Here is a 24,458-nt window from a genome sequence, read left to right as displayed (position 1 = left end):
GGTTGGCCTACAAAAAGACGTCATCACTGTAACACTCTATTGTGGCCTATTGACCGCTCTATACAATACATACCTCTTACACATCGGTTACACTGTTTCTTTGGTAAAATCTGTGAATCTGTTTGTCACAATTGATAATTTTTTTGACACTGACAAAGCACATTAAACTGGAATCAAACTGCACGATCCCTGAAAGCCAGACAGAAAAGCAGAAATAAAGCGTTTAGCAGATGGCAGCACGGTGAGATGGAGCTGGAGAGGGAGAAGGCTGGGGGTGTGCGGTTGAGATGGAGCTGGAGAGGGAGAAGGCTGGGGGTGTGCGGTTGAGATGGAGCTGGAGAGGGAGAAGGTTGGGGGTGTGGGGTTGAGATGGAGATGGAGCTGGAGAGGGAGAAGGCTGGGGGTGTGCGGTTGAGATGGAGCTGGAGAAGGAGAAGGCTGGGGGTGTGCGGTTGAGATGGAGCTGGAGAGGGAGATGGCTGGGGGTGTGGGGTTGAGATGGAGCTGGAGAGGGAGAAGGTTGGGGGTGTGGGGTTGAGATGGAGCTGGAGAGGGAGATGGCTGGGGGTGTGGGGTTGAGATGGAGCTGGAGAGGGAGAAGGTTGGGGGTGTGGGGTTGAGATGGAGATGGAGCTGGAGAGGGAGAAGGCTGGGGGTGTGCGGTTGAGATGGAGCTGGAGAAGGAGAAGGCTGGGGGTGTGCGGTTGAGATGGAGCTGGAGAGGGAGAAGGCTGGGGGTGTGTGGTTGAGATGGAGCTGGAGAGGGAGATGGCTGGGGGTGTGGGGTTGAGATGGAGCTGGAGAGGGAGATGGCTGGGGGTGTGGGGTTGAGATGGAGCTGGAGAGGGAGAAGGCTGGGGGTGTGGGGTTGAGATGGAGCTGGAGAGGGAGAAGGCTGGGGGTGTGCGGTTAAGATGGAGAGGGAGAAGGCTGGGGGTGTGCGGTTGAGATGGAGCTGGAGAGGGAGAAGGCTGGGGGTGTGGGAGGTGATGTTTTCTCCATGTCTGCTCAGCAGGAGCAGGAGAAGCTTTGCCCAGCTCACACTCTCACTAACGCTTTCTGCTCTACAAAATGTGCCTGGACACTGTGCGCTGTGCAAAGCCATATCAGCCAAGTCTGCCACACTGTACAGTCTCCACACATCTCCCTCCCTCTCTCTCTCCCACCCCATCCATATTTCCCTCTTTCTCTCTCCCCGTACCCCTCTCCCTCTCTTTCTCTCTCCCCGCCCCACCCCACAGGGCTGAGGATGACTACTCAGATGAAGAAGAAGAAGAGGAGGAGGAGGAGGAGCCTATCCCAGAGCCCCTCCCCCTGCAGCCGGACCTTGAGCCACGCAGTCGCAGGTGCCTGGTGGGGGATGTGGGTGTGACCATCATCCCCGAGGGGGAGGGGCCAGAGACCAGCGAGGAGGAGGAGGAGGAAGAGGGGGAAGAAGAGGAGGAGGAAGTGGAGGAGCTAGCAGAAGAGGAGGAGCAGGATGAAGACAGTGACTCAGATGGGCCAGTTCTCTATAAAGATGATGACTCCGATGAAGATGAAGATGAAGAATGCCCGTCCAGTACGTGCATTACTAACACCTAACATATTACTAACACATTTCCCATTTCTGTACCAGTGCACCAAAAAGGTCTTGTTCAGATGAGTTTTTATATATAATTCTTCCATGGACAGTCATTTAAATTTATGAAAGGGATTAACAGAGTAAACTTATAAAAGGTTTTTCAGGTTGAGTTCTGTTCACAAAACGAGGGGGGTTATGATCTGTATGCTGGTTTTACTTCCAACCAATATATTAATTTAAGTTTCTAAAAAGGCTCCATAATTAATTTTTTAAATGATACAATTATTTGCCACAATTTATCAGAGAAAATTAAATCATTAATTGTATGAGAATTTATCGTACTGAATAAATGTGCTTAAATTAATATATAATTTCTAAATATGTACTGACAATGTGACATTGCGCGTGCGTGTTCCTGTGTGTGCACGTGCTTGCGTGTGTGTGTGTGCTTGCGTGCATGTGTGCATGTGTGTGCGTGTCATTGCAGGCTCTCTGGCCAGCAGGGTGAGGAGGAAGGACACTCTGGCGCTGAAGCTCAGCAGTCGACCGTCGGCTCCTGAGCGGATAGCGCGAGAGGAGCAGAGCGCCCTCTCCTGGCAGAGCAGGGAGCAGTGGGAGGCTATCCGCACACAGATCGGCACTGCACTTACCAGGTACACAACCCCGCATGCGCGAACGCATACAACCACACTTATACACAAATTCGAGAAGGTTGTTTCCACCTAGCCGGCTCACATAGTACATGTCAGATATTTATTTTGTATACAGCCTACACTATTCCCATAATTATTACCCGAAAAGTAATCGCACAAATCTTAATATTACACGAGCGAAATGAATGGGGTAAATTCATTTTCTAATAACATTCCGTTTAACAGAATTATAACCCTGGGAAAGAGCTCGGCTGGCTCGCGCCCCAAAAACCAAGAAAACTACTTTTTAAATTTGCTTTTAAAATGACATGCAGGATTCCGAACCGTAAGTTTAGGCCTGTACCACAGGTTTATGACGAAACTACCAATGGAATATTGATTAAATAAATATTTTACCTCGGAATTGTTTTTAGGTGACGTTAGCCAGATTGCTAAATTTGGAACCGAATAGTTATTGAAAATATTTCAGTTCTGTTTCCAACGTATGTTCCATACTAATAAAGACAATTAACTGTAATCAGGCAGTATAGCTGGCTGACTATAAGAATTATTTGTATTTTATATCATTCATGTCACGTAACGTTTTTCTTTAAAGTAGCTAGCTAACTACGTAGCTAGCTTGCTCGTTCAGCCTGTATAGGTTTAATCGACAACTACTGAAAAGATAAACCCCGGCCTCACGTCGACACTTTCAGATGTTAACATTGAGTAACCTTCTCTTACTGAACTGTTGGGTTGAAATGTAATTGATTTATGCAGATAATTACGGCTAATTATTTACTGACCTCCTTCGTAGAGTCTGAGACAGTTTGTCTGAAGAAGTTCAAACTTCGTGGTTGTTCCATAGGAACAAACCATTACAGCCGAGTATAAGGGGAACTTTGCTTTCAACATTTAAAAATAAATAATAAATTGGCAGGCACAACAACATATTTTAACGAAAGAAAAGGGCGCACAATATAGTATTCTGCCCTGAACTGAAAAACTACAAATACCACTTGTAAAGTCCATGCAGAAATGTATTGAGTTTTATAACAGTGGTATAGTCCATAAGCAGCCCAAACAGCGTTTAAATTTACTTGTCCAGAAATACTGAATGGAAACCTCAGGTGCCACACACTGACCTGTGTGCGTGTGCGCATGTGTACATACTTGTGTGTATGTGTGTGTGTGTGTGTGTGTGTATGCGCGTGTTTGTGTTTGTGTGTGTGTATGTGTGTGTGTATTTATCCTGCAGGCGACTGAGCCAGAGGCCAACAGCAGAGGAGTTGGAGCAGAGAAACATCCTGCCGCGTGAGTATAAAACCCACATCCATCCATCCCTCCATCCCTCTCTCCTTCCATTCCCACTCTGCCTTCATCCCACTGTCCCTCCATCCCTCTCCTTTTCCTCCTCTCCTCCATTCCTGTGCTACACCCCTTCTCTTTTATCCTTTTCTCCCGTTCTCTGAAGTGCGTCCCTGTGTGTAATATAGAAGGGGGAGAAATCCTCTCTGGTATTTTTATTCCTAAGATCAAAGCTTCACAGCTCATTATTATTCAAATCCAATAAATGAGGTCATCTGACCCATGCAAGAGAGCTTTCCTGTTTTATGCAAGATTGAATCCTTCAATTTGTGATTTCAAGTACATCAAAGCCATGCAGTTCTTTCAAAAAAAATTAAACTGAATTTATTGATTTAGTAACACCTCTCTCTGCTGTTTGATCCCTGCTCTGACCCCGCTCTGACCCCTCTCTGACCCCGCTCTGACCTCTCTCTGACCCTGCTCTTACCTCTCTCTGACCCTGCTCTAACCCCTCTCTGACCCTGCTCTAACCCCTCTCTGACCTCGCTCTGACCCCTCTCCAACCTCTTTCTGACCTCCCTCTGACCCCTCTCTGACCCCTCTTTGACCCCTCTCTGAGCATTATGTACCCCTCTGTAGGCTGAGAAATGAGTTCAGGAAATCTCTTGGTCTATTTCAGGGGTGTACAGTTTTGGGGGATGTGTGCTGTATTCAGAGTGTGTACAGTTTTGGGGTGTGTACAGGGGGTGCAGATCTGACTCTGTCTCTCCTCTGTAGCCAAGAATGAGGCAGACAGGCAGGCGGAAGTGAGAGAAATCAAACGGCGGCTCACCAGGAAGGTAAGAACGGGAGAACTACAGGCTACCGGCCTACTCCACACGCTACCGGCCCACTCCACAGGCTAACAGCCCGCTCCACACGGTAACAGCCCGCTCCACACGCTACCGGCCCACTCCACATGCTAACAGCCCGCTCCACACGCTAACAGCCCGCTCCACAGGCTAACGGCCTACTCCACACGCTACCGGCCTACTCCACACACTAACATCCCGCTCCACACGCTACCGGCCTACTCCACACACTAACAGCCCGCTCCACATGCTAACAGCCCGCTCCACACGCTACCGGCCTACTCCACAGGCTACCGGCCCACTCCACAGGCTAACGGCCTGCTCCACATGCTAACAGCCCGCTCCACAGGCTAACGGCCTACTCCACAGGCTAATGGCCTACTCCACACACTAACATCCCGCTCCACAGGCTAACGGCCTACTCCACAACGGTCTGCTCCACAGGCTAACGGCCTACTCCACAACGGTCTGCTCCACAGGCTAACGGCCTACTCCACAACGGCCCACTCCACAGGCTACCGGCCTACTCCACAGGCTAACGGCCTACTCCACAGGCTAATGGCCTACTCCACACACTAACATCCCGCTCCACAGGCTAACGGCCTACTCCACAACGGTCTGCTCCACAGGCTAACGGCCTACTCCACAACGGTCTGCTCCACAGGCTAACGGCCTACTCCACAACGGTCTGCTCCACAGGCTAACGGCCTACTCCACAACGGTCTGCTCCACAGGCTAACGGCCTACTCCACAACGGTCTGCTCCACAGGCTAACGGCCTACTCCACAACGGTCTGCTCCACAGGCTAACGGCCTACTCCACAGGCTAATGGCCTACTCCACACACTAACATCCCGCTCCACAGGCTAACGGCCTACTCCACAACGGTCTGCTCCACAGGCTAACGGCCTACTCCACAACGGTCTGCTCCACACGCTACCGGCCTACTCCACACGCTAACGGTCTACTCCACACGCTACCGGCCTACTCCACACACTAACAGCCCGCTCCACATGCTAACATCCCGCTCCACACGCTAACGGCCTACTCCACAACGGTCTGCTCCACAGGCTAACGGCCTACTCCACAACGGTCTGCTCCACAGGCTAACGGCCTACTCCACAACGGTCTGCTCCACAGGCTAACGGCCTACTCCACAACGGCCCACTCCACACGCTACCGGTCTACTCCACACGCTACCGGCCTACTCCACACGCTACCGGCCTAGTCCACACGCTAACAGTCTGCTCCACACACAGGCCTGGGGAACCAGCACTCTAACATAGAGGAGCAGACTAAAGCGTGAATGCAAAACCGCTAAGTGAGAAATAACCACATCACTGGAGCCTCTTCCTGGCGGCGCAGAGTTCCTCTGTGAAAGCACACAAACGGACTCTGGCCCCCGCCGTCTGCAGCTCTGCGAGTGCTGCGTTTCCTCGCAGGTGCGCTCAGCGCCGTTTGACAGCTCTGAGTTCAGCGGTTCGTGTGAAGAGGCGTGTGCTCTCTCACTAGCGGCGGCGAAACGCTGGGCGAGTGGAGAGGATGTTAGAACCGCTCTGCGGAGAAGTGCACTGAGAGACGTTTAGCTGCCACTTACTCAGGCGATCAGGGGAATGGGGTGGGGGGGAGGGGGGGCTGAGGCTGGGACGATGGGGGAGGTGTACAGTGCACGTCTGACCCTGTGTCCGTCTGTCTGTCCCGCTCCCTCCCTCTCTGTCTGTGCCTGCAGTTGAGTCAGAGGCCCACCGTGGCAGAGCTCCAGGCCCGGAAGATTCTGCGCTTCCATGAGTACGTGGAGGTCACCAACGCTCAAGATTATGACCGGCGCGCTGACAAGCCCTGGACTAAACTAACGCCTGCTGACAAGGTGAGCAAGGCCTGCTCCCCTGCAGTTACCTGTGCCCCTCTCCATCTGCACAGTTACCTGTGCCCCTCTCTACCTGCTCAGTTACCTGTACCCCTCTCTACCTGCACAGTTACCTATGCCCCTCTCTACCTGCACAGTTACCTGTGCCCCTCTCTATCTGCACAGTTACCTGTGCCCCTCTCTACCTGCACAGTTACCTGTGCCCCTCTCTATCTGCACAGTTACCTGTGCCCCTCTCTACCTGCACAGTTACCTGTACCCCTCTCTACCTGCACAGTTACCTATGCCCCTCTCTACCTGCACAGTTACCTGTGCCCCTCTCTATCTGCACAGTTACCTGTACCCCTCTCTACCTGCACAGTTACCTATGCCCCTCTCTATCTGCACAGTTACCTGTGCCCCTCTCTACCTGCACAGTTACCTATGCCCCTCTCTACCTGCACAGTTACCTGTTCCCCTCTCTATCTGCACAGTCACCTGTACCCCTCTCTACCTGCACAGTTACCTATGCCCCTCTCTACCTGCACAGTTACCTGTGCCCCTCTCTACCTGCACAGTTACCTGTGCCCCTCTCTATCTGCACAGTTACCTGTGCCCCTCTCTACCTGCACAGTTACCTGTGCCCCTCTCTACCTGCACAGTTACCTGTGCCCCTCTCTATCTGCACAGTTACCTGTGCCCCTCTCTACCTGCACAGTTACCTGCACACTGGCTTGCTCTTACAGCAGAGAGCGCAGAGAGCTCCCTTACGCTGCTCATATCTACAGTATCAGTGGCAGTGTCTAATTAGCCTCATTACATCAGTAAGGATGTGGGTGGGCTGTGTAATGTGTACTCAGCCACCAAAAAGGGCCTTTACATACGGGGACATCAGTCACTGATTCCCGACCAATCGCTGCGGGATTGTTCTGGACTCCGTCCTCACGGCTTTCTGCTCTGTGACCCCGCCCCCCTCCCAGGCCGCGATCCGGAAGGAGCTGAACGAGTTTAAGAGCTCAGAGATGGAGGTGCATGAAGACAGCAGAATCTACACAAGGTAAGTCACCTGAGACGTGTGACTGTGACGTGTGTTATTTTAGGACACATAAACAGGCCGTTCAGCCCACACAGAGTGGATAAACCCCTCCCCCTCCGTCAGATAACAGGGGAAACGAGGCTGGTGCCATGGAAACATGGCAGAGAAAAACTCCCCCCTAACACATGTCCAGAAATCAGCCCTGCCAGTAAAAATGTGAGTGACTGTGAAGCCCTCGAAAGCTAACCCCCCCCCCCCCCTTTCTCCTGCAGGTTTCATCGCCCATAGCGACCCCCCAACCCCCCCCCAGGCTGGGAGGAGAAGCACTTATCAAGCAAGTGGAGGGAAGCTGGGCGTGGCGTGTGGGAGTGGCCTGTGGGCGTGGTGTGTGGGCGTGGCCTAGTGGACTGGGCTCATGCTTAAGAACTGCCTCATTTTTCTTCTGAATGTACAGCAACCACCATCAGGAAATACAAACCTGGAAACCAGACAAGATAACCCCTGCTCAGAACCTGCTCCTGGCCTGGCTGCGGCTGCTTTGGCTGCTTCGGCTGCTCTGGCTGCGGCTGCAGCTGCAGCTGCAGGTCACGCTCGCAGGGCGAACGCAGTATTTCCCCTGGACATTAAGAGGGGAGCCGTGTGCCAAGGAGCGGCAGCCGCACTGCACCTCCCAGCCACCGGGGGCGCTGTGGCCCCCTCCCTCTTTGGGTGGCCTTTCTGCTTTTATTTGTACTGAACATTTGATTCTCTTTTATTATTGATCAGGAAAACTTAACTAACGACAATAGTAATAATGTTGGAGACAATAATAATAATAATGGTAATAATAATAATAACCGTAAGAAACTGAAGGAGGTGAAGAGGAGGCGGTGTGATGAAGACGTTGGCATATCGTGAGAATGGTGGTGCTCTGGGAAACGTTGTGTATTTGTGCAAGTGTGTGTGTAGATTGCTGTAATTTTCTTAGCCTAATTAACCTGGAACAATATGATGTTGAACATTTCTCTAATGCACAAGGTTTTTATTTAATTATTTTTGATCACGTCTGAATTTGCCGGTTTTGAAGGTGAGCTGAAGGGACGTGGCGTCCCTGGCTTGGGGTCGAGTCTGTGAGATATCTGACTGACAGCTGTGTGTGTGTGTGTGTGTGTGAGCACGCGTGTGTGTCCACGCATGTACATGTGTTGGAGTGAGAGACATGATTGAGCGTGTGTGCATGTGAGAGAGAAAGATGTGTGTGCATGCGCAAGTGTGTACGTGCATGCGTGTGTGCCCGTGGGGGTACATGTGTGTGTGTGTGTGCGTGTGTGTGAGTGTATGTGTGTGCGGGGTGTGTGCATGTGTGTGTGAGTATGTGCGTGTGTGCATGCGGTGTGTGAGTATGTGCGTGCTTGTGTGTGAGTATGTGTGTGTGCACGTGCGGTGTGTGTGTATGTGTGTATGTGTGTGTGTGCGTGTGTGTGCGTGTGCATGCGGTGTGTGTGTATGTGTGTGTGTGTATGTGTGTGTGTGCGTGTGTGTGTGTGTGAGTATGTGCGGTGTGTGTATGTGTGTGTTTCAGAAGGCTGCCCTGCTCAGCCGTATACAGAATGTGCAGTCTAGTCTTAAAATAGAATGTAGCCTTTGTGTGTCGCCTGCCCAGTGGAAACTCGGTGTGCACCTGAAACGCAGTCCAACATGCCCTTTAAAGTGCTTTAATTAAACCTGCATTCTGTCGTTGCTTTTTTCTTTTTTACAAAATGAGTTCTCATACAGCCCTGCGACAGTTTCTGAAAGAAAGTAGACTGACAGACTCAATGGGGGACTGAGCAAGGCACCTTAAAATCATTTAGAAAAGAACGAAAGCTAGAAGTTTTTTTTTTTTTTTTTTTTTTTTAATGAGCACAGAATTCAGGGTTCGATGCATCTGTAGAACACTATGACAGGAAACGAGCGCATCTGATGGTCGACAGGGAAAACATTTCGGCAGGAACATACATTTTATTTTTACTTCAGAAAATGTTTTATGGTATGATTACAGGCCAGTAGAATATCCTCTGCTGTACAGTCTCTTCTGTAGATTACATTCACTGTCATGTATATCTTGTCTTCCTATTTTAAATATATTTTAAATATAATAAAAGTATTATAGGTTGTTTTTTAAGCACAAAAATGTTAGTGTATGATTAAATGACACTGGGAACAGGGTGTGGTAATATTCCTGTTCAGTTTTATCTTGCAGTTGTATAGTTTTCATTTCATTCATTTTATTTTATTTTTTAAGAAATGTCATGGAATTTTAGCAACTGAGGGCAACTTGTGTTTAGCTGTAAATGGTCACTTGAAAATCCAATTAAAAGCTTACAAAAAAAAAAGATCCGTGTGTTTGTTTGTGCTGCATTGATGGATGGATAAGGCTGGTGGATAGAGGTTGTGATAGAACGGTTTTTTCTCCCGCTTTCTGGATCCACTGCATGAAATACGTCTCAGCTTGCCTGCGCATGCAGCAGTTTTCTAACGGCTAGCGGCAGTGGTCCATGATGACGGATGACATTCAGAACATCATTTGTTCCTTTGTTAAATAGTGTACCCTCCGCAGCGTCCTGGGACGAGGCCGCTAACCCTGGAGGGCTGAGATAAGCATCAGATTACACGGACAGTGAAATTCGTCCCATGAATGAATGTAGCACGAGCGCATCTTCGAAAAAGAATGCGGTGAGATTGACCGGAAGGTTGTCCCTCAGTCCCGCGGTGTGGTAAGGTTATGCGTTTGTTTATTGAATGCTAACGTTTATTAACCTTGCCTTGTAAACTTATATTAAGATTTAGCCGGGTGTTCTATAGCAGGGACAATGGCGGTTGTGTAAGACTAACTAAATGAATGAGTGTTCGCCACTGCATTCTCATTTCAACTCTTTGCTTCCATCTGCTGGTCTTGTAATGGAGTGTAGAAGACGCTTCACGTTTTCCATTCGAGTATGTAAACCATACCTACAAGAGAGCTGATTCTGGCATATTTTAAATGGATTAAGATTGAATGTAATCATAACGTTGCTTCGCCTGACCCAAATAACAGCGAAATAAATGTTAATATAACTGTGGCTGATATGAATATGAATAGGTGTTTTAAAAAATAAAAGCAGCAAAAAAAAAAAAAAAAACACAAAAAAAAAACAGAATAAACATTTCCTAAACCTAACTTTACAGGTTAAAAGATGAGAATTTGGTAGTCCTTTTGCAAGTTTGGTGGAAAGAATTAAGTTTTTCCGCTCATTCTATCGTCAAAGAAGCATTAATTGACTCCTTTGAAGAATTCGATCTGATCTACTTCTGTATTCTCTGGGGACAATAATTCTTCGTTATTTGCATAATAGCAGGAAACATTAATGCCGATAGAAGAAACTTATCTGTTGAATTATACAAAAATGTTACGGGCTAATAAATTGCTGAAAATATATGCGAAGAAACCGATGACAACCATGTAGGTCTATAAATCGCCTTGAATGAATGAATGAATGAATGAACGAATGAATGAATGAACGACAGTTGGGTTCCTGTGCTTCATCCATTAACGCCGAGAAAACAGCGCGCTCTCTTTTAAAAGCACCGAGCACGTGACCAAGCCCATTGCCTTCAGATCGCGTGGTGCAGTCGCAGGAGTTACGGTGTCACGATAGGAACAGCACGTTTATTTTGACCAGGAGTAGTGAGTATTCAGTGGTCTGGTAAGGGAACTGCTATATGCAAGTCAGAAAAAGTTTAATGTACTGTAAACTATCTTAAAGAAGGAACTGTTACAAGATTAACAAACTAGTTAACGAAATCATCTAGTTAAACTACGGTTGCTTTTTGTTTTTCGTTTGCTGATGATTGGACAGATGTGCGATTACTAACTTAGCGAGTATAACGTTCAAAATGTCTGTTTTGTGTAGATATAAATATATTGTGTGACTTGTTATCAGTATCGCTTGTTACGTATTCCATTTTGGAAACGGCTACAGAAATTAGCCAACTTAGTTTTTCGGTTATAGCCAACGTGGAATTATTCAAAGATGTTATACTGCTTATACTGTTTCTTTTTTATATTTCCGTGGGTTCCTATAAGGACTGAACGACGTCCTTGTGACTGTTGTCGTGCTCTGAAAACTATTGTACACAAATGCATTTCTGTGCAACTGTACATCAGACTCCGTCAGTCATATTTAGGGTCGTTGGCTAATTCGGCATGACCTCGCTCGCAGCAAATGCTGGTTGTTCTTTTGCAACAGCTGTGCTGTGCGGCGTGTCTGAGTGCGCGCAGCTGGTAAGTCGGATTTATGGTTAGTGAGTTCACAACTGCTTCTCCAGGCAACTCCCAAAACTAAGTACGCGGCTACGTTTACAGCGGAGAGTTTTAAGTATTTTGTTGAGCTGATGCTAGGTTAGATGTCTTGTTAAACTCTCTCCCAGTTAATATCAGAGGTAAATTTAGAATCTAGTCGTTGTGTATAACGTATATGCATACATCCATATCTATGGTCCTGTGCATAGAGCGTAGCGGCATGTCGATGGTACAGTGCTAAACGTGTGACGTTTATTTCTGGCGACTCTTTCGTAGCACCCTAGTCGGCGCATTTTGTTGCGGGCTGTGCACGTTTGAACAGTTGAGGAGCGGAACTCCCTCACCTTGGGAGATTTTTCTACAGATTTAGCTGTATTGTATATGAATGTGTTGACAACCGGGTGTAGCAAGATTTTCAGCGTCTGTTGAGTCTATCATTTACATTTGGATTGATTGTTCGCTAGCCAGCAAACTACCACATCTGCCTTTCAGTTCATTGAACAGTTCAGGTAAGTCACAGGTTTTGCCCAAGTGTCTTTTGTGGTAATAACAATGCAAAACGAAATTATAGCACTGGTTATTTAGCTAGTTTGGTTTGTGGATGTTACTGGTGTTGATGCTTATGTTAGCTTTGAAGCGTTATTGTGCGTCCGCGTTTGACCATTTGGGAGTTGTGAGCGCCACTGGAGAAACGCACGGGCTACTTGCCACGTAGTTTTTAAAGCCAGAAGATCGAATCCGTTCGGTTTCGAGCTGTGTGCAGTGTCTCTTCCTGACCATTCAGCGCGTTCCTCTTTTTTTTCTCGAATAACAGCTGCCATGCCGGGGAAGAGGCCAGTAAAGAGGGTGACCCAACCGGAGGACATAAAACCCCCTAAAAAAGTGAAAGGTGAGCTTCCGTTTCCCCACAAACTGAAGACTTAATTTGTGTATTAATGTGCACAGGACTAATTCTTACTAAACTTTGCATTATGAGGTGGAAACTGGCTAAATTTACGCATTTGATCATGCAGTCTAGGTCCCATGTGTTTGTTGCAGGAATAATTTGCTCATTTGTTTGGTCTGGGATCGGTCTTTTTCTCTCTTCATTACTGGCCAGTTATGGTCAGCTGAAGAAAGTGCACTGATATGTTGCTGTACAGTCTCTATGGCCCACTCACCCAGGTCCTGGGTGTTTCCTTTTCTGATTCTCTCTTTCTCCCTCTGTTTCTCTTCCCTTCCAGTGTCCCACAGTAGCCATGGTAAGGAGAAGGGGCTGGTGCTGGTTTTGGGGCAGGGCGACGTGGGCCAGCTAGGCCTGGGGGAGGATGTATTGGAGCGGAAGAAGCCCGCTTTGGTCAGCCTGCCAGAGGGGGTGCTGCAGGCCGTGGCGGGGGGCATGCACACAGTCTGCCTCAGCGAAACGGGAAACGTGAGTACTGCAATCCCAGCATGCACTGCTAATGGAATTATTACCGCCGTCCCAGCATGCACAGGTAATAAGATCAGTACCGCTATCCCAGCATGCACTGCAAATGAGATCAGTACCGCTATCCCAGCATGCACTGCTAATAAGATCATTACCGCTGTCCTAGCATGCACAGCTATTAAGATCAGTATGGCTGTCCCAGCATGCACTGCAAATGAGATCAATACCGCTATCCCAGCATGCACTGCTAATAAGATCATTACCGCTGTCCTAGTATGCACAGCTATTAAGATCAGTATGGCTGTCCCAGCATGCACTGCTATTGAGATTAGTTCCCCAGCACACAGGGGTAATGAGAGGATGGCTTATTCCTGTCGTGGTGTTGCTGACCGCAGTTCTCCACATACCAGAGGGTTGCAGTGTTTGCAGATGTAACTCCAGTCCTCTTCATTTGTGATAATTAAGTTTCATGTAACCTAATGATGGATTTTTCGAGATTAAATGGGATGAATTGAAAATGATGTAGCTACTATATTTTTTAAAATATAAATTGTAATATTTTATAAAAGGCTGTATTTCTTATGGTCACTAACCTCTGCTGGCGTGCGTAGCATGAGGTACATTACCTGTGTGTGCGTGAGGAGTGTGAGGTACATTACCTGTGTGTATGTGCGCGTGAGGAGTGCGCGGTACATTACCTGTGTGTGTGCGTGAGGAGTGTGAGGTACATTACCTGTGTGCGTGAGGAGTGTGAGGTACATTACCTGTGCGTGTGAGGTACATTACCTGTGTTTGTGTGTGCGGAGCGTGAGGTAAATTACCTTTGTGTGTGTGTGTGTGTGTGTGCGCGTGCGCGCGCGTGTGTGTGTGCGGAGCGTGAGGTAAATGACCCATGTGTGCGGAGCGTGATGTACATTACCTTTGTGTGTGTGTGTGTGCGCGCGCGTGTGTGTGTGCGTGTGTGCCTGTGTGTGTGTGTGGAGCGTGCGGTAAATGACCCGTGTGCCTGTGTATGTGTGTGTGGAGCGTGAGGTAAAAGCCCCGTGTGTGCGGAGCGTGAGGTGCATTACCCGTGTGCCTGTGTATGTGTGTGCGGAGCGTGAGGTAAATGACCCGTGTGTGCGGAGCGTGAGGTACATTACCCGTGTGCCTGTGTATGTGTGTGCGGAGCGTGAGGTAAATGACCCGTGTGTGCGGAGCGTGAGGTGCATTACCCGTGTGCCTGTGTATGTGTGTGCGGAGCGTGAGGTAAATGACCCGTGTGTGCGGAGCGTGAGGTGCATTACCTGTGTGTCTGTGTGTGTGTGTGGGGAGCGTGAGGTGCATTACCTGTGTGCGGAGCGTGAGGTACATTACCTGTGTGCGGAGCGTGAGGTGCATTACCTGTGTGCGGAGCGTGAGGTAAATGACCCGTGTGTGCGGAGCGTGAGGTGCATTACCTGTGTGTCTGTGTATGTGTGTGCGGAGCGTGAGGTGCATTACCTGTGTGTCTGTGTATGTGTGTGCGGAGCGTGAGGTGCATTACCTGTGTGTCTGTGTGTGTGTGTGCGGAGCGTGAGGTGCATTACCTGTGTGCCTGTGTCCTGCAGGTGTACACATTCGGCTGTAACGATGAGGGCGCTCTCGGGCGGGACACTGCAGAGGAGGGGTCGGAGACGAGCCCGGGGAAGGTGGAGCTGGGGGAGCGGGTGGTGCAGGTCTCTGCCGGGGACAGCCACACAGCCGCTCTCACTGAGGAGGGGGTGGTCTACGCCTGGGGCTCCTTCAGGGTGAGTGGGGGGGGCAGGCGGGGGGAGGGGGTGGTCTACGCCTGGGGCTCCTTCAGGGTGAGCGGGGGGGAGGGGGTCATTATCACCACATGCCCATGGGTGTACTTCACTTTCGCACGTTTACTGTGTACTGTGTACTTACCCCAGTTAAAAATATGCTTTTAAAATGCGTCACCTGCAGATGAACCAGCAGCTCCTACATCAGCATGTGTAGCACTGCCTGGTTGCGTTTCATTAGGACGCTAACAGGCTGTGTTGTGTTCTGAGTGCAGGTGTCAGGCTGTGTTGTGTTCTAAGTGCAGGTGGGAAGCTGTGTTGTGTTCTGAGTGCAGGTGGGAAGCTGTGTTGTGTTCTAAGTGCAGGTGGCAGGCTGTGTTGTGTTCTCAGTTCAGGTGGCAGGCTGTGTTGTGTTCTGAGTGCAGGTGTCAGGCTGTGTTGTGTTCTAAGTGCAGGTGGGAAGCTGTGTTGTGTTCTGAGTGCAGGTGGGAAGCTGTGTTGTGTTCTAAGTGCAGGTGGCAGGCTGTGTTGTGTTCTCAGTTCAGGTGGCAGGCTGTGTTGTGTTCTGAGTGCAGGTGGGAGGCTGTGTTGTGTTCTGAGTGCAGGTGGGAGGCTGTGTTGTGTTCTAAGTTCAGGTGGCAGGCTGTGTTGTGTTCTCAGTTCAGGTGGCAGGCTGTGTTGTGTTCTAAGCACAGGTGGCAGGCTGTGTTGTGTTCTAAGCGCAGGTGGCAGGCTGTGTTGTGTTCTAAGCGCAGGTGGCAGGCTGTGTTGTGTTCTAAGCGCAGGTGGCAGGCTGTGTTGTGTTCTAAGCGCAGGTGTCAGGCTGTGTTGTGTTCTAAGTGCAGGTGTCAGGCTGTGTTGTGTTCTAAGTGCAGATGTCAGGCTGTGTTGTGTTCTAAGCGCAGGTGGCAGGCTGTGTTGTTCGCTCGTTTGCCTTGTCTGTTCGGCGTGTGTTTCTGCTGTCACTGAAGCGTCCGCTCGGTGCGTCTGAAACGCTCGCGGGAAACGTCCCGTAAGTGACGTGCCTGCAGAGGTGAGGGGGGAGCTCTCGTGCGCTCTGGTGGATTCAGATTCATCCAAACTCTTCTCTTTAAACCAGGATAATAACGGAGTCATCGGTCTGCTGGAGCCCATGAGGAAGAGTGCGTCACCTGTCAAGTACCTGATTGACGAGCCGGTGGTTAAAATTGCGTCAGGTGAGATGAGGAAGACTCCCCCTAACCCTGGCTGCTGATTGGAGCAGAGACTTGTCAGTCATTCCTGGCTTGTGTTTTGTGCTATCTCCACAGTTGCAATAGTATTTTATTTTACTGAGTTATGGCTTCGCCCCCCTCACCTGCATTTCTCTTCTCAGGTAACGACCACCTGGTGATGCTGACGGTGAGCGGGGGGCTGTACAGCTCGGGCTGCGGGGAGCAAGGGCAGCTGGGAAGGGTTCCGGAATGCTTCGCCAACCGGGGGGGCAGGAAGGGCCTCCGTAAGTACCCCCCCCCCCCCCCCCCCCCAAAATTATACCTGAATGTGTAATTATGCACTTGTACCCCCATTACTCCTGAGTGTGTAATTACAGATTTATACCCCCATTACTCCTCAGTGTGTAATTACAGATTTATACCCCCATTACTCCTCAGTGTGTAATTACAGATTTATACCCCCATTACTCCTCAGTGTGTAATTACAGATTTATACCCCCATTACTCCTGAGTGTGTAATTACACACTCACGGCTTAATGAAACTGTCCTGCACACTCTGTTGAACAAATTCTGAGAGATCTAAAATGTGTATGTCTGTGTGTGTGTGTCTGTCTATCTGCGTGTGTGTGTGTGTGCGTGTGTGCATTGTGTGTGTGTGTGTGTGTTTGTGTGTGCGTGCGCATGTGTGTGTGTGCATGCGCGCGTGTGTGTGTGTGCGTGCGTGCATGTGTGTGCGTGTGCGCACGTGTGCGTCTCTTCCTCTCTGCGTGTGTGTCTTTTCCTCTCTGCGTGTGTGCGTGCGCGTGTGTGTGTGTGCGCGTGTGCGTGCGCGTGTGCGTGTGTGTGTGTGTGTGGCTCTTCCTCTCTTCCTCTCCCCAGAGCGGTTGCTGGTCCCGCAGGCGGTGCCCCTGCGCTCGCGGGGTAAGGTGCACTTCACAGACGTGTTCTGCGGGGCGTACGTCACCTTCGCCGTGTCCAGAGAGGGCCACGTGTACGGCTTCGGCCTGTCCAACTACCACCAGCTGGGTGAGTGAGCGCCCAGCCGCAGCCACCCTGACCAGCCACCAGGGGGCACCGGAGTTCTGTTCTGAGCCCAAATCCAGTCAAACTGCAGGAACCAGTGAATCGCTGCCAGTGTAGGCTACGGTTGCACTAATCGTTTTTGTGCGATTTCTGGAATCGTAATTCCAACCGGAGGCAGGATTTGAGTTGCGTCCACATTTGTGAGTTGTGTAATCACATCGCAGTTCTGATTTCACGTGACCTCTGCCACCTCGCCGGGTGGTGTGGCGGGTCAAATCCCAGTGTGAACAAAATGCGATCGTGCGCTTGTAGCCTTAAGGCATCCCCAGCACCATCCGATGAAATTTAAAGGGGGAATGAGGAGGAATTTGTTGTAAGTTCAGCGCCTGTGTTGATTTGCTGCTGGCTGGTGTGGAGTTCAGAACGTTGCCTGTGTAAATGAGGTGGTTGCCCCGGTGATAAGCACCGGTGTCCAGGTACCTCCCCCCGTACCTGTATGGACATGACGTGTGTGCTCTCTGTGTTACCTGTGTAAATAGCGTTTTGACTTGCTGAGGTGTTGCTCCGGGGGAAACATTAACACTGTTAAACGCAGCCTGTCGTGCCTTCCTTTGTGTGTGCAGGCACTCCAGGTACAAACACCTACTTCGTCCCCGTCAAACTGACCGCCTTCAAAAACTCCACCACCTCCTGGGTCAGCTTCGCTGGAGGCCAGCACCACACTGTCTGCCTCGACTCAGAAGGTGAGGGGGACTTCCTGTCTGGCACTTCCTTTTCCGATTACAGACGAGCTTCCAGAGCTTTCGATCCTGCCAAAGAACGACTGAGCAGCAGCAGCTGTGATTGGTGGACTCCACTACTGGCTGATACCCACAGGAAACCAGGAAGTGTCTGTCAGTCAGCAGTGTTGTTTGATTGGCTGTTGGGAATGTCCCCTGTGATTGGTGGAACTGGATCAGTTTTGAGTGGGGGTGTCTCCGGTGCATGGGCTCAGCCCCTCCCTCTCTTCCCCCCCCAGGGAAGGTGTACAGTCTGGGGAGGGCCGAGTACGGCCGTCTGGGGCTCGGTCCGGGGGCAGAGGAGAAGAGCGAGCCCACGCCTGTCCCAGGCCTCGACTCCGCCCAGGTGGTGGCCTGTGGAGCCTCCGTCAGCTACGCTGTCACTAAGCAAGGTGAGTGTGTGAGTGTGTGAGTTTGTGCGTATGTGTGTGTGTGTGTGTGTATCTTGTGTGCAACAGGTATAGGTGAGTGTATAAGACGTACAGATGAGTGTAGTAGGTACAGGTTTGTGTGAAACGGGTACAGGTGAGTATGTTACATGTACAGGTGTATATGTTACATGTATAGATGTGTGTAACAGGTACAGGTGTATATGTTATAGGTACAGGTGTATATGTTACAGGTACAGATGTGTGTAACAGGTACAGGTGTATATGTTACAGGTATAGATGTGTGTAACAGGTACAGATGTATATGTTACAGGTACAGGTGAGTGTGTTACAGGTACAGGTATAGATGTGTGAAACAGGTACAGGTGTATATGTTATAGGTACAGGTGAGTGTGTTACAGGTACAGGTGAGAGGTGTGACCCTGTGCTCTGCTCCTGCAGGCTGTGCGTTTGCGTGGGGGATGGGGACGAACCTGCAGCTGGGCACGGGGGAGGAGGACGATGAATGGTCCCCAGTCCTGATGAGCGGAAAACAGCTGGAGAAGCGCGCAGTGATCAGCCTGTCCAGCGGGGGGCAGCACACCGTACTACTGGTCAGAGACAAGCAGGAGTGCTGATAGGCCGGCCAGGGAAGGGGGTGTGCCTCCTGGAGGGGGCTGCATCCTGATCAGCAGGGGCAAAGCAAGAGGATTATTTTTTAAATCTAGTTTAAACTTTTTCTTTCTTAATTACTTTTAAGGAGACTCTTTAGTGAGTGATTCAGGGATGTCAATATTTAATGACTGTTGGCTGACTGGAGAAACACACACACACACACACCTAGCGCGCACACACACACACACACACACACACGCCTAGCGTGCACGCACACACACACACACACACACACACACGCCTAGCGTGCACACACACACACACTGGACAATAACAAGCCAGTCAAGTGTCTTCAGCCCAAACCCTCCCTTCACAGGTGTTGACATCATTGCGTTTCCTGACAGCCGTGGGGGCCTGGGGTGCATCGGCACTCATGCAGCCCGAATTATGACAGACTTTTCTGGGGGGGGGGGGGGGGTGCAGAATTTACACCCGGTTTGTTGTAGAATCCTTGTTTTTCTTTGTATAACTGGTACCATCACCAAGTCCTGTCTCATCCCATAACATTTCTTTGTACCCATTACACACACATTTGCTGGTCCTATTGGGAAATGAATAAAAATTTTAGTTTTTACCTGATTTTCTCTGTTCTAATCCCTGATATGCTGCCATGTTGTTTGTGCCCATTGTCACCAGTTCATTAGCATGTAGGAGGACTAAACGGATTTAAAGGGTGTATAAACGCGCTGCACGCATGGCAGGACTGCTGTTCCGTGCTTTTAGTCAAACACGCGGTGTTATTTACAGGTGTGATATTGAAACAGTGTTTTTTTTTTTTGAGCTCATTAGTGTTACCTTGCAGGCATTTAGCAGATGCTGTGGATAAGAGCGACTTACACAACGTTTACACAGCTGGGTATATACTGAAGTAATGCAGGTTAAGTACCTTTAAGGTCATTATACTGCCTTTCGGGTGCAGGACCCCATCACTGCGCCAACCTCCCTGCAGTTACAAAGAGTAGCCACCAGAGGGCAGAGTCGGATAGGGAGTTTGCGGCACCTGCCGAAAAGGGCTAGTTTTATTTGCGTTTTCTTTTTAAGGCACTAGTGTCACTCGCAGTGTGTTTTGGAGTACATGATCAAGTATGTGGTTAAAATGATGGGCTTTAAAATATGAAAGCCATATCCCAATGACCACAGACCTGTTCTACAAAGACCTGAAAGGAAGGTGTCATTTGCTTGCTGGGTCCAAACACTTCACATTACATTACAGGCATTTAGCAGACGCTCTTATCCAGAGCGATTTACACAACTTTTACATACCATTTTTTACATCGTGTCCATTTATACAGCTGGTTATATTTATTATTTATACAGCTGAAGCAATTCAGGTTAAGTACCTTGCTCAAGGGTACAACGGCAGTGTCCCTGTTAATTTTCTTTAAAGCTTTGATCACAGGTCATCAGGTTTAGTGTTCCGTGTTAAGAGCTGTGGTCATACATGCTCAATGTGCATGTTCTCTCTGTATCCTTGGTCATACATGCTCAATGTACATGTTCTCTCTGTGTCCTTGGTCATACATGCTCAATGTACATGTTCTCTCTGTGTCCTTGGTCATACATGCTCAATGTACATGTTCTCTCTGTGTCCTTGGTCATACATGCTCAATGTACATGTTCTCTCTGTGTCCTTGGTCATACATGCTCAATGTACATGTTCTCTCTGGTCATACGTGTGAGCTGTACACGCTCTCCTTGTGTCTCTGGGACCTGTGTAGTCACGTGATCAGGGGGCTGTAGCCTGATTGTGTTCCTGTTTGATTTAAATCAGAGCAGGACAGCGGGGTTTGGGTGGGGAGCTCGTGCTTCTGTAATTACTGCAGCGCAGCGGGTCTGCGCAGCGGGTCTGCGCTGCGGGTCTGCGCAGCGGGTCTGCGCTGTGGGTCTGCGCAGTGGGTCTGCGCAGCGGGAATGTCATTAGGGCCCTATTATAACGCACACGTGGGAACACAAAGCCTGCTCCGCTCCACACGCTCCTGGCCGCGCTCTGTAATGCCAGCGAAATGTATTCCTGCCCCCAGACCTGTGCTGCGCAGGCTTCCAGACCTGTGTTGCGCAGGCTTCCGGACGCGCGCTCTTCTCTGGCTCTGTATTCCTGCCCCCAGACCTGTGTTGCGCAGGCTTCCAGACCTGTGCTGCGCAGGCTTCCAGACCTGTGCTGCGCAGGCTTCCGGACGCGCTCTCTTCTCTGGCTCCATTCGGACCGTGGCGCGGATTTTCCTCGTATTTTCCCGTTCTAAGTTGTGGGCGTCTTTATCAGAGTAAAACAAAAAAAGGACTGAGGTGTGGGGATCGCAGTGGTGTAACTAAAATGTTGATTATTTCTGCCTGCCTCTGAATCATTTCCCTTTGATGTTCTCATACTCCTGCTAGGATGTCATTTCTCCTCCAGCAGAGCTGCAGTTTTAGCCCGAAATATCCCGATTTGCAGACAAATCCGTTTTTCTGCCTGTGTCTGGCGAGCGGAGCAGGTTCAAACAATGTTTTTAAAGTTAGATCTGCGTCCGTATTGAACTTGGAAGAGCATCGATATTCCCAACAGGAGTTCCGCGTGTTCGGTGCCCAAGGCCATGCTGATGAGATCATTCAGCCATGCTGAACTTCCCTTTTCAGCAGCTGCACGAGCTGCGAAGGCCACAGCGTGCCAGAAATCAATTGGCTAGCCACGCGCTTAATCACATCTTTAAAAAGCTCTTATGTGATCTTTTAGAGCACGTTTTTAAAGATCAACTGAGAGCTTAAATTCTCTCTCTCTCTCTCTCTCTCGTTGCTGACGCAGACTCTGTATCTACGTGACTCTGTAATGTATAGATCTGACACCCACAGCCAGGCCTACCCTCGTGCGTGCTTATCTCAGACGTCCAGCGGCCTGCGGCCGGCGTGCCGATCGAGCTGTGCGGTGGTGAGCGAAGCATCGCTGCTGCTGATCAGCTGTCGCGAGTCCTGTCGCTTTGAGAAACCGCCGTCTAAACGCTGCCATCTTCGCTTTCGCGCTGGAGCAGCCTTTTTAAAAAAACTCTGTATATTCCCATAAATCTTCCAAATGAGTAGCGTTAGCGTGATTCTGTGGCAATTCGCTCGCCTTTAGACAGATTGTTCTGCCTCACTAAATTGTTTGTTGGCAATGGAAATGTCGGTTTAGAGTAAATGTGAAAGTTCCAGCATGGCGACCAGTTTTCCCCGCAGGACGGTGAACAAACTGACAGAGGCAATAGCTCTCATTTTCAGATTCTGCCTAATCCCTATAGGATCATATTTACGTGATTTTATTCGCAACAAAAAACAAAATCACGTGGAAGTCTTGCAATTTCTTCGCAGGTTGAATTAATTTCACGGGGCTGTGGAGGTTTTCATTTCATCAGGCACAATCAGAGGGAATCACGCGCTGGACATAAAGGCTGTGCGTTTCCATGCGTATGTTTTCACTTGCTCTGTTATAATTGCATTGCTCCCTGCCACGGATTTTGTTTGTGACTGGGGTTATGTTACCATGGATACAGGGAGTGAAGTGGAAATGGGTGAATAAGTAAGAGGCCGATGTTGGATGTGGGACTCCTCCACTAACCAAGGAAAAATAAGTGTGAAAAGTGGATATTTAGACGGCTTCAGGGTAGATTATTGTGCCTCCGCTTGAGAACACAAAGGTGTAGTTATCAGATCGAGCTCGAGTGTGTCCTTTCTGGAGGGATTGTCCCGCTGCCCTTGGCGATGGTGTGTGAGTGGCCCCTGGGCCATGGTGTGTGAGTGGCCCCTGGGCCATGGTGTGTGTGTGGCGTTTTGTGTTTGTGTGAAACAGCCGTTTGGATTGCGCGCCTCGCACTCCCGCAGCAGCGGCGACTGCAGGTGTGTCTGTTCACCGTGCGTTTGTGGGCGCGGCCGAACCGTACGCTCTGATTCACCGGCCCCGGCTGGGGGCGTGTCTGTGCCTGAACGAATCAGAAACTGCGAGGAACGACGGGTTTGTGTGTTACTGTCAGCAGGAATACATCTCAGCGCATTCCAGCTCCTGATGAGGTTTTTAAATTGAGGCTCCCAGCCCTGAGCCAGAAAAACCCAGCAGACACTGCAGCTGTCCAGAGTAAACAGAGCCCAGGAAATAGACCCAGCGTGCTGCCTTTCCTGCCATGGATCACTGATCTATCTGTCTGCCTGTCTGTCTCTGTGTCTCCCTCTGTCTCCCCTCTCTTCCTATCCCTCTCTCTCTCTGTCTCTCTCTCGCTCTATCTCTCTCTCTCCCACTCTTCCCCTCGCTCTCTCGCTCTCCCTGCTCTTCCCCTCTCTCTCTCCCCCCTTCTCCCCTCTCTCTCTCAGCATGTTCCCACTGTGAGTTATGGGATTATTATAGCAGTGTTGTCCCTGCTGGGCTGGGGGGGGGGGGGGGGGCGGGTGGGGTGGATGAGGGGGCATGCCCGCCTTGAGCAGGGTGAACGGGCACGGCCTTGGCTGTGTCTCAGGGGGGTAATGACACACCCCAGGGTGTGCAGTAATTAAGGTGGCTGGTGCTGGGGGTGTGTGGGGGAGTGTGCAGTAATTAAGGTGGCTGAAGCTGGGGGTGTGTGGGGGAGTGTGCAGTAATTAAGGTGGCTGGTGCTGGGGGTGTGTGGGGGAGTGTGCAGTAATTAAGGTGGCTGGTGCTGGGGGTGTGTGCGGTAATTAAGGTGGCTGGTGCTGGGGGTGTGTGGGGGAGTGTGCAGTAATTAAGGTGGCTGGTGCTGGGGGTGTGTGGGGGAGTGTGCGGTAATTAAGGCGGCTGGTGCTGGAGGTGTGTGGGGGAGTGTGCGGTAATTAAAGTGGCTGGTGCTGGGGGAGTGTGGTAATTAAGGTGGCTGGTGCTGGGGGTGTGTGGGGGAGTGTGCGGTAATTAAGATGGCTGGTGCTGGGGGTGTGTGGGGGAGTGTGCAGTAATTAAGGTGGCTGGTGCTGGGGGTGTGTGGGGGAGTGTGAAGTAATTAAGGTGGCTGGTGCTGGGGGTGTGTGGGGGAGTGTGCGGTAATTAAGGTGGCTGGTGCTGGGGGTGTGTGGGGGAGTGTGCGGTAATTAAAGTGGCTGGTGCTGGGGGTGTGTGGGAGAGTGTGGTAATTAAGGTGGCTGGTGCTGGGGGTGTGTGGGGGAGTGTGCGGTAATTAAGGTGGCTGGTGCTGGGGGTGTGTGGGGGAGTGTGCGGTAATTAAGGTGGCTGGTGCTGGGGGTGTGTGGGGGAGTGTGCGGTAATTAAGGCGCTCTTAACGGCCTCGTTTGTCTCGGGCCGCGTGCGGCAAGCTGTCCTCCCCGGGGGGTAATGGCACGGTTATCGATCTGGAATTTTGGCCAGTGTGGAGGTTATGTTGTGGAGTTTGGCCAGTGTGGAGGTTATGGTGTGGAGTTTGGCCAGTGTGGAGGTTATGGTGTGGAGTTTGGCCAGTGTGGAGGTTATGGTGTGGAGTTTGGCCAGTGTGGAGGTTATGGTGTGGAGTTTGGCCAGTGTGGAGGTTATGGTGTGGTGTTTGGCCAGCGTGATTTCTGGTTTTAAAGGACAGGGAAATGAACTGGAGAGATGTGATACCCTGCTGCAGCAAATGAATGTATTTCAGGTTTTTTACTCACCATAATTTCAGATCTCTAACTATAATCAACAGTCTTCATTTTGTCAGGTGTACTCACCTGGAGTGCCAGCATCCCTCTGATACAGCACAGCGCACTGTACTACAGGAGACATCTAACAGCACAGCT

At 50.1% G+C, this 24,458-nt stretch overlaps 2 protein-coding genes across 14 annotated transcripts in view; both read left to right on the top strand.

The window, feature by feature from the left end:
* The window catches only part of phactr4b (phosphatase and actin regulator 4b), a 43,805-nt gene extending 36,068 nt beyond the window's left edge, over positions 1 to 7,737 (top strand). For all 10 annotated transcript variants that reach the window (XM_035435924.1, XM_035435958.1, XM_035435934.1 and 7 more), the window contains 7 exons: positions 1,242 to 1,561; positions 2,052 to 2,217; positions 3,455 to 3,510; positions 4,282 to 4,343; positions 6,084 to 6,221; positions 7,181 to 7,257; positions 7,509 to 7,737. In XM_035435924.1, the coding sequence (XP_035291815.1) occupies positions 1,242 to 1,561; positions 2,052 to 2,217; positions 3,455 to 3,510; positions 4,282 to 4,343; positions 6,084 to 6,221; positions 7,181 to 7,257; positions 7,509 to 7,524 (835 nt within the window). In that variant the 3' untranslated portion in view covers positions 7,525 to 7,737. The remainder of the gene's footprint in view (positions 1 to 1,241; positions 1,562 to 2,051; positions 2,218 to 3,454; positions 3,511 to 4,281; positions 4,344 to 6,083; positions 6,222 to 7,180; positions 7,258 to 7,508) is intronic.
* A 2,212-nt stretch (positions 7,738 to 9,949) lies between these two features.
* On the top strand, positions 9,950 to 19,328 carry rcc1 (regulator of chromosome condensation 1). Of its 4 annotated transcripts, XM_035389203.1 has the most exons (11): positions 10,890 to 10,940; positions 12,001 to 12,045; positions 12,351 to 12,425; positions 12,760 to 12,947; positions 14,534 to 14,713; positions 15,810 to 15,906; positions 16,065 to 16,187; positions 16,784 to 16,930; positions 17,551 to 17,670; positions 17,946 to 18,098; positions 18,537 to 19,328. In XM_035389203.1, the coding sequence occupies exons 3-11, from the start codon at positions 12,356 to 12,358 to the stop codon at positions 18,710 to 18,712; spliced, it is 1,254 nt and encodes a 417-aa protein (XP_035245094.1). In that variant the 5' UTR covers positions 10,890 to 10,940; positions 12,001 to 12,045; positions 12,351 to 12,355; the 3' UTR covers positions 18,713 to 19,328. The 4 variants fall into 4 exon arrangements, with proteins under 4 accessions (XP_035245347.1, XP_035245265.1, XP_035245182.1 ...); XM_035389456.1 differs by lacking the exons at positions 10,890 to 10,940; positions 12,001 to 12,045 and adding an exon at positions 9,950 to 9,971; XM_035389374.1 differs by lacking the exon at positions 12,001 to 12,045 and having other exon boundaries at positions 10,829 to 10,921.
* The last annotated feature ends 5,130 nt before the right edge of the window (positions 19,329 to 24,458 follow it).

Source organism: Anguilla anguilla, chromosome 1 (genome assembly GCF_013347855.1).
Source record: "Anguilla anguilla isolate fAngAng1 chromosome 1, fAngAng1.pri, whole genome shotgun sequence".
NCBI lineage: Eukaryota > Metazoa > Chordata > Actinopteri > Anguilliformes > Anguillidae > Anguilla > Anguilla anguilla.
Note: the sequence above shows the minus strand (reverse complement) of the source record. Positions and strands in the feature narration are given on the sequence as shown.

Excerpts from the sequence above, each read along its gene's own strand:
- rcc1 (XM_035389456.1), top strand. The coding sequence starts at position 12,356 with ATGCCGGGGAAGAGGCCAGTAAAGAGGGTGACCCAACCGGAGGACATA. Across the intron at positions 14,714-15,809 it reads ACGCCTGGGGCTCCTTCAGG|GATAATAACGGAGTCATCGG; the intron begins GTGAGTGGGGGG and ends TCTTTAAACCAG. Across the intron at positions 18,099-18,536 it reads CTACGCTGTCACTAAGCAAG|GCTGTGCGTTTGCGTGGGGG; the intron begins GTGAGTGTGTGA and ends CTGCTCCTGCAG.